At 38.0% G+C, this 8,831-nt stretch overlaps 1 protein-coding gene across 1 annotated transcript; it reads right to left on the bottom strand.

The window, feature by feature from the left end:
• Positions 1-4,829: 4,829 nt before the first annotated feature.
• On the bottom strand, positions 4,830-8,369 carry LOC113693317 (uncharacterized). The gene is made up of 6 exons (XM_072046665.1): positions 7,943-8,369; positions 7,248-7,525; positions 6,116-7,143; positions 5,803-6,020; positions 5,120-5,666; positions 4,830-5,016 (listed from the first exon to the last, which is right to left on the bottom strand). Exons 1-6 carry the CDS (start codon positions 8,367-8,369, stop codon positions 4,830-4,832), a joined length of 2,685 nt encoding a protein of 894 aa, XP_071902766.1.
• Positions 8,370-8,831: the final 462 nt, after the last annotated feature.

The raw sequence follows: 8,831 nt of genomic DNA, 5'->3' as shown, positions 1-8,831 counted from the left end.
AAACTGATAGAGAGAAACAAATGATGACCAATCATGCTGCAGAAACTGATTTATAGAGGAAGTGATAGTACATAAACAGGCCTGCTGGTTGAACAAGAAAGCAGATGCTTCAACATTGGGTGCAATGCTCGGAAACATAGGCAAAGGAAGTGTCCATGGCATGAGAATATGTGATCAGGAAGTGCATAAAGCCATGGAATCGTAGGATAAAATTCCTTTGATTCTGAAGACGACCATGTCATTCTCGCGTATTACATTAGTTGTACAGTACAATTCCCAACCTTCTTCAAAATATCCGTCCTTGATTTTAATGTTCTAGGAGTGAAGGCCATGGTATACCGTAATTGTTATGCCATCTTGGAGTCCAATTGATTCAAATAGATCAGTAGAGATTTTCTATAGAAGGGAAAAACGGGCAAGTAAAAATTAGTATGTGACAAACAAATAAGCTAAAAAAAAGATTTTTTTTTTTGTTTAACCAACCTGTTTGGTTCTATCAGAACAGAAAAGAACAAAACACCATGGTTGCCCTATTGGGGTACGTTTTCAAAGAAAGCGATGGTTGTATCTATAGACAAGGTTATAGCGTGAAACACAAAGGAAACGTAGAAGTAACTAATACAGAAGATGCAAGATATGAGTATACCAGTAGTTGTAAAAGCTTCAGGAGAAAGGTTGATTATGTTCTGCTGCCATTGGGTAATGGAGGCAAAGGAATATAAAGATGGCTCTCCTGTATGGCTTAGTAATTTTGGATTAGTCTAAAGGAATTTTTTTTTGATATAACATATGTTCTGTTCTCCAGGGGTTTCAACCATTGTTGCAGCATGAATTTTGTTTTGTTGAAAGTGCAGAGAAAGAACCTGGTTTTGTTGCGGTGGGGAACGGCTAACCATTTATTGAACGGATTCTTTGGCGTAGTCATTGGCAAGTCAGGAAGCACAATAGGAAGAAAACGTATGGGGAAAATGCTAAGAGGTGATCCACAATAAGAGCTGCGGCAAGGCTAGAGAAATCTAAGCATGCAAAGTGCAGATGTTCAGACATTTGTGTATCCTTATATGCTGGAGAAGTTTTCTGTCTTCAATCATGGAATAGCAAGAAGGGAGTAAATATGGTAGTTGAATGGAAGTACAAAGGAGTAAAGTTGCAGAGGCGTAATCAATGGCTATTGATAGAATGGTGGCAGGTGTATTCAGCTGTATGGTGCTAGACCTGTAACTTAGCTGGAGGTGTCTCTGGCATAGTCACTGAAGCAACAAACTGGCAAACCTATATAGAACATAGGTGAAAAGTCCAAGAGTGGATCAACATTGACTATGCAAATGGTTATATCTATCATGTTAGGTAAGAACCAGGCACGCTTCTGATGCATTTAATGGCCATCTGCACTGTTATATTGCAATGGAGTAAAGACACGAGTATCAGCACCCCGGGTGAACAAAATCCTGGGAAAAACTACTGGTTTAAGATCTTCCAGAATACATTGACAAAAGAAAAGGCTAAGGCAATTCCATAGTTTGGAAACAAAAGCTGGCAGACTGCAAACTATCGCTAATGCTAGCTGTAACACAAGTAACCAGATGCAATACGATAGGAATTTTTAGATAAACAATTTAGTGCTCAGCATTACGAGCTTAATATCAGAAGTAGTTTGAAGAGCACGTCAGAGATTGCTTCACAACAGTTCCTAATTGACAATCATTTGTTGCGCTGCCTCTTTGGAGTAGCTTCCTCAGATTCATCAAGACTGCTTAGAAGAGAACGGCTTGTTTTAGATGGCAATTCTTCTTTGTCTGTAAAAAAAAATATTTCGACAGTCAAAACAATTATTTAAAGAAAGTGAGTTAATATACAAAAGAGCAAGAAGTACATACCTGGAGTTGAAGCAACACAAGAAGGAGCCTAATCATTACTGATTTGAAGGTAGCTTTCATTGGCTTCAAACGGAAATTATAAGGACAGTAAAATTAGGTATTTTATATACGGAAGCAACTATATTGAAAGCATCATATCTACACCTAAAACATAAGAGCTTTAGGGAGTATACCTGCGCTAGCATTTGAATCACGATGCAGCTGATTTTCAGCAGAGGTAGTCTCAGCATTTTCCTCAAAATAATACACAATAGTGTAACGCTGATATGATCCATCATTCTTGGTGCTTCCTGGTTTAAGCTGTACAATGAACATCTTATTCTTCAACTCTTATGGAGCCTGGCTAAAGGTAGGTCTTCATTCTATCAGCCCAAAAACAAGAGGTTTACAGAAGTCAGAACAATGATATGTCATGGTCTGATATATATATATATATATATATATATATGTATATTGCTCAGCTTCTAGGTATATAAGGATTAAAATAAGCAAAGAAAATGCGAATTCAGACCCTGTTGAAGTAATGCATTGCTTGTGAAGCAGTAAATCCTAGCAATGTCTCGGCTTGTTCACCAAAAATTGAAGCCGTAATAGTGTCAGAATGATCGGTCAGGTCAATATCAAAACGACATCTGCAATAAATGTGCGTGGGGGGGGGAATGAACATCTATGCATGAAATTCAGTAGAGTAAAAGAAACTCAGAAATTGCAATAAATATCTTGCCTTGGCTGAGCAGATTGCTTTTCATTGCAATGGTTGCAAGTATAAGTGCATCCATAGTCAGCGGAAGTTAGACGCCGGCACTTTACATATGCCATATACCAATATTTTTGCAGTATGTGCTCAAAAGAGAACATGCACTTGACCCATGAAACCTTTTAGGATGAGAATATTGTTACCTAATTTATAATAAACAGTAGAACAAAATGGAAAGTTATTCAATAAAAGACAACTGGAACTTACCTTTTCAGTTGGCAAAACATCTCTTATTTCAGTTAGTTTTTGCCGGGGACCGTAAAATATTTTAGGAGACTGGTTATTGTACGGCTTATCACGGCGGAGGGCAAGTAATTCCTTTTCATTCCTTGATGCCCTATGTATATATAATAACAGAAACCGGAGCAGATAGATAATCAGAGGAAAAGTATTGTTTGAGAACCTAAATGTGCATTTGAATACTAATGCTCACCAATTTTTTAGACTTCTAGCATCTCTTACAGGGGGATCAACAACAATGACTGAGTCATTTCTTGTTGAGAGTGCTATTCCTGTTACAACAGTAAAAATACTGTGAGTTCAATTAGCAAAACAATAGTTTCTGAGGATGAACAAAACAAATTAAAGATTCTGTGTACCATTGTATGTGACAACTTTAAGCCTGCGGCATATAAGAACTGGATGCTTGCTGTGGTGATCTGCAAGCAGCTTTCCTTCATTTTCAACAAATGTATTCCATAGAGATAGAACAGTAGGGACCATCCTAGCATTCAAAACGACAGCAAGGAATACTTGTTAGATAAGATTGTTAAATATTTTCTTATTGATGAATGGAAGATTATGGATTGGAGAGAAAATGTATACTCTTCATTCACAATGAGAAATCTCTGGACAAAGGATTCCTATGAATCCCTTTTGATTGGAATCACAGGCATTGAGTCAACAACCACGGCCATGATATATGATAAACATTGCAAAGAAGTAAGCAGCTAGATTTTCAATCAAAGTTCTTGTATTGATGACATTGCAATTGATTAGAAGCAGAATGCATACTGACCAACAGTTTGAGACTTTGAATCAGCGTAACTGGCCAAGTCTTTAAAGCTTATAGGAGTAAACTCGTTAGTCAAAACACAGCTTCCCTGTTCACTCAGCTCCTCAACAACAGTTTTTGCACTTATTACCCATTGAATAGTAAGGTCATTAGTCTGATACTGTTCCTCAATTTCTCTAACATCGGCATTTGATATCAGATACTTCTTAAAAGTATGAAGCTTTGACCCCATCTTTTCAATAGCAGCATTAAACATAATTCCCTCAACTCTTGATCCCTGATATTAGATTAAAAAAAAATATGCTAACTCCATGGGGTGACTTAGCTAACGCAAAGGATAGGATAGATAAAGTATTGTAGAGTTTGATTCGTACCTGGTCATCAGAGAAAACAAATTTCTGGTATCTTGTAGGGGATTTCTGTGAAGAAGTGATATGCATTTTTTCCTGAACAGTAACGTGCGCTAACCAACCCCTCATTTTTGGCTTGATATTAGCAATGGAAAGCAGATTCACCATTCTATAAAAAAAGGGAAGCTTTAATGTACAATTCATGAGACAATGTAGTAATATAATTCCTAAAGAGAACACAAACCAGAAAATAGAGCATTTAAGGGAACAAAATGACAAATGGGGAAAAAAACCAGAAATAAATGCTACTGTCTAGCTAATTCAAGAACTTCATGAAAGACAACATTTCTAGTTTTGCACTCAGTAACTACATCTCGACATGTTGCTGAAACTATCAGTGCTTTAATTGCAGATGAACTTTTTGCATGAGAAAGGGCAACGTATAACTGGCTGTGAGAGAAAACAGGCTCGCGCAAATAAATCCCTACATAATCCAGAGTTTGCCTCTGAGACTTGTTAATCATCATTGCAAAACATAACTTGACAGGAAACTGAGTTCTCTTAAAGGGGATGCCATTCTTTTCGCTGTCAGAAGTTTGGAGAGGAATCTTTGGCAAGAAGACTCTTTTACCGCGGTACTGACCCACTGCAATCTCTGCACAAATAGTGTTGTGGCGCAGCTCTCTACATATAAGCCTGGTACCATTACAAAGGCCTTCCATTGGGTTCAAGTTTCTGAGCATAATAATTGGACAGTTCTCCTTCAAGATCAACTTATGAGGTGGTAACCCCTTTGGATTTAAAGAATTGAGAAAGTCTTCATAGTCTCCTTAATCTCTTTCGTTAAGAGTTCTGTCAAAACTTATATAAGTATGCAGATCTCTAGGAAATCTATCAATAATGAGCTGGTTAACATCATCAACAGCATTATTTGTTCCTGATAGAATACACCGATTAATCATCTGATATGGATCCGAAGAATACACATTTAGATCACCAAAAATAGATTCGATTAACCTGGCGAGTAAAAACAAAGTCAGAACAAAAAGTGAGGGAAAACTAAAAGCTAGACAATCATATATATACATGATACAAAAATACTATACAAAAAGATGTTCACCTGTTAAGAGAAGCCTCATTTCCATCATAAGGGATTGTCATATCCTTACATAAAGATATTTTGCCATCTTCGTCTTCTGGTTCGTGTCTCTCACCTATCCGTAGTAAGAATTCAGAGAAAGAATGATCCATGACAGCCCTCATATTTTCTGATAAAGTAATCGTCTGCAAAGCAGTCCATAGATGCGAGTTGACAAAACTTGACTGAACTAAAACATCTCTTGTTGCAACTTTAATCACGGGTAGAGTCTGCCTGAAGTCACCTCCAAAACCCACCAGCTTGCCACCAAAAGGATCATCGCATTCCATTATGTCTTTGAGAAGCATATCAAATGCTTCGATTGTTTCCTTCTTAGCCATTGAAGCTTCATCCCACAATATAAGTTTGGCCTCTATAAGCAACTTAGCGGTCGAGCTTTGCTTACTAACTTGGCAAGACTTATTTCCTGATATATCAAGAGGGATCTTAAAGCGTGAATGTGCAGTCCTCCCACCAGGAAGTATAGAGGCAGCAACGCCAGACGATGCTACAGCAATGGCTATATAGGCTTGAGAACGCAAAATAGAAAGTATTTGACCGATAAAGGAAAGTTTTTCCTATCCCACCTGGCCCATCGATGAAAAAACTTTGTTTTTTTGGTGAGAAAACCTGTTTCATGATAGAGCTATAGGCAAATTTCTGACCGGCATTAAGCTTCGAAGACAGTAGCAGATCCTCCTCTGTGAACTGAATATTGCTTTCAGTTTCAATTTCTTTGGTAATCCGTTGATCTAATGTAACACCAAGGTAGTCAGGAACCAAGTGAAAGTCATCCATGCTTTTACCCATTTGCTCCAAAGATTTACTGATCTCCTGAAGTACCAGCATTCTGATGTACTGAGGAGTATATCCAGTGAGTGAACTATTTTTTGATAATGCCTTGATAGCTCAAGCTCATATCTTTCCCACAAGTATTTGGGATTTGATGGGGAGCAGAAACTTAGCATCACAGCAAACAGGTTTCTAAGTGAAGAAGGCATCTGAAAAGTAGCAACCTCATCAAGGGTGTCTTTGGTATACGTATCAGATTGTAACAGACCCATTTGGAAAGCGCCTTCTCTATAAGAAGCCATACGGACTCCATTAACAGTCAACAAGTGGTCGAACGAAGTAGGGCCACAGACACAGGATAAAAGCAGTCTCAAGAAATACCTCTCTCCTTCTGCTGGGCTAACGGTCACCAATCTTCCAACAACTTTTCGACGCTGTCTTTTAGACCACCGTTTCTTGTCTGGGCTCCATACAAAAAACTCAGGAAATTGTTTGTAAAGGAGATTGAGTTTCTGAGCATCTTTATTTGTCTGATTCATATAAAAGAACTCAGTCAGCATCGTTTTTGAGAAGTCAACATCAGCAACTAAATCAACAAGATTGGTTCTTCTGTGAAAAGAAACCATTTGCTCTCCAGGAAGATGAACCTGTAATGCATAGACGCTCGGGGTTATTTCGTTTAAAGTAAATCGAAATATCCACCAAAAAGCCTCTACAGCAGCCACCCAACGGCCAGACTGGAAGTCTAAAATTTCATCTACATCTTCAAAGGTATTTTCAGAATGGATATAAAAGCTCATATGATCATGCCCTTTATAAACATATTTGTAAAGATACTTAACTAACTTAATAGTGGAACATATCTCTACATTCAAATGGCAGTCAAACAAAGCCAGAAGATACGGACTGTACGGAACAACCCACCTATTATCCAACAAATGATTCCTCACTCTTACATAGTGACCATCCATCCTTCTTTTATAGTGAGGATAACCATCCTCTGTATAAGTTGTGTAGTCACTAAAACTCTTTGGATAATGGTTCTTGCACACCCCATCTTTCATACAAACATTATCCTTTTTTAATGAACCACATGGACCATGCATCATGTGCTTCATAACCAGAAAGTATAAATGTGGTTGCTTAGAAGGATCCGGTATTTCGGCCGAAACTATCATATCATAAGCTTCAAGATTAAGGGGCTTATATTCTGGCTTTAAAATAATCAACATATGAGCATGAGGAAGACCTCTCTTTTGACACTCAATCACATGCACATAGGCAGCCACTTCACCGAATATCTTTTTTTTTTTGTAACTTCAGCTTTTAATAATTCCAGCTTTGCTCTAAACACTCTTGAAACTAAATCAGGTCTATCTTGAGCCTCTTCTCCATACTTTAGGTTGCCCTGTACTTCTTTCCACATCCTATTGCAAGTCATAGTAATGAATATGTCAGGCTTACCAAATCTCTGGACCAAAGACATAGCATCTATATACCTCCGTCTCATGTCCCTTGGGCCACCAATAAAGGAAGATGGAAGATAAACGTGGCGCCCAACTTTACTGCCGTTAGTCTGATCAGAAGAGATGCTATCTGTTACACATTTAAGAATCTCAGTTCTGATTTCTTTTTATTTTTTCCTATGGAATTCAAGCCTCGAAGTCTCGATCTTAACATAAATATCCACGGATAACTGCTGCAATAGTCTCCTTGTGTGCAAGAGCATTGAGGTGTCATCATCTCTGATCTGCAATTTGTAGCAATAATACTCTCGAGCAGAAACAGTTTTCCATTTTTTCTTTCCCTCCTTAGCAACTAAAACAAGAAAAGCAATAGCTAAGACCCTCAGATTTTTTTTAAAAAAAAAACTCAGGATTCAAAGAAAATATTTATTGAAAGGACAACCTTAAAAGAATTTTAAACAAGAAAGAACGAATAGATTGAAGTAGCAGAAAGGGATAAGCAAGCACAAAAAAATAAAAGGGAAAAACAGAATTTATCGAAAGTTACCTTCATTTTCCTTTTGAATAAGATCAATAGCATTTCCTATCTTAGGTAAAGCAACAAGGCTGTGATCATCAGTTTCTTCCCTTTTTCTTTTATTAGCAGTAGTGTTTCTTGGAATACCGTAGTGCCAACCAGATTCACCTCTGGGAAACAACAGTGGGTACTGCAGAGAGTCGTAGCATGCAAAATAGTGTTGGATTCTATGGCTTGTATTTGCATGACTATAAACCTGTATGTTGGTGCCCTCCTCTAAGGTTTCACTATCATGCTCTGTCCATATTGCAACGACTTCTGAAGCTGTCGGCATATTATATAACTGTTGGTCAAGGCCCAGATTGGAATTAAGAAATATGCTATGGTCATCTAGATTAGAAAGCTCTCTTAAAGACTTGAAAACTTTGGTATAAGGATTCTGCTCAAGAATACCCATCAGAAGCTTAAGAGTACTCTCCCGTAATCTTGGAGAAGTATAGAGTCTCTACGACAATTCTTCCTCTTGATCATAAAAGTACAGTTGGATACCAGTAGGAGGGTGGCCATTTGGTGTGAGACTATTCAGAAGATGATAAATTGACCTTGGACGCAGAAAGTGTAAACTCCCAGAGGATTTTTAGTCATTTTTTTATCATATTTTGCAGCAAAAGTGATGAAGGCAAGATTGTTATTATAGGTGCGTGCATTCTTGCGGAAGTGAATACATTCCTCATCTGTATCGGAATAAAGGCGGAAGAGGGCATAAGGCATCACAGGATGAACAACAGAAACTCTCCACCTGAACAGCAAAAATTCGAAGGTTCCAAATGGAATCGATGAGCCCTACAGTGTTGACACTTTGGGGCATCAGGGAGGACCAATGATTCGGTTGGAATCTGTTTCAAGCGAGAAAAACTGG

The sequence above is a fragment of the Coffea arabica genome, chromosome 4e, assembly GCF_036785885.1.
Source record: "Coffea arabica cultivar ET-39 chromosome 4e, Coffea Arabica ET-39 HiFi, whole genome shotgun sequence".
NCBI lineage: Eukaryota > Viridiplantae > Streptophyta > Magnoliopsida > Gentianales > Rubiaceae > Coffea > Coffea arabica.
Note: the sequence above shows the minus strand (reverse complement) of the source record. Positions and strands in the feature narration are given on the sequence as shown.

Bases quoted from the DNA above. Each gene is read 5' to 3' on its own strand.
- LOC113693317 (XM_072046665.1), bottom strand. From the start codon at position 8,369: ATGGGTATTCTTGAGCAGAATCCTTATACCAAAGTTTTCAAGTCTTTA. The intron at 6,021-6,115 runs GTTTGCTGTGAT...ATCAAAAAATAG, and splicing joins CCTTCTTCACTTAGAAACCT to TTCACTCACTGGATATACTC. The intron at 5,017-5,119 runs GTGAACATCTTT...TTTACTCGCCAG, and splicing joins AATGAGGCTTCTCTTAACAG to GTTAATCGAATCTATTTTTG.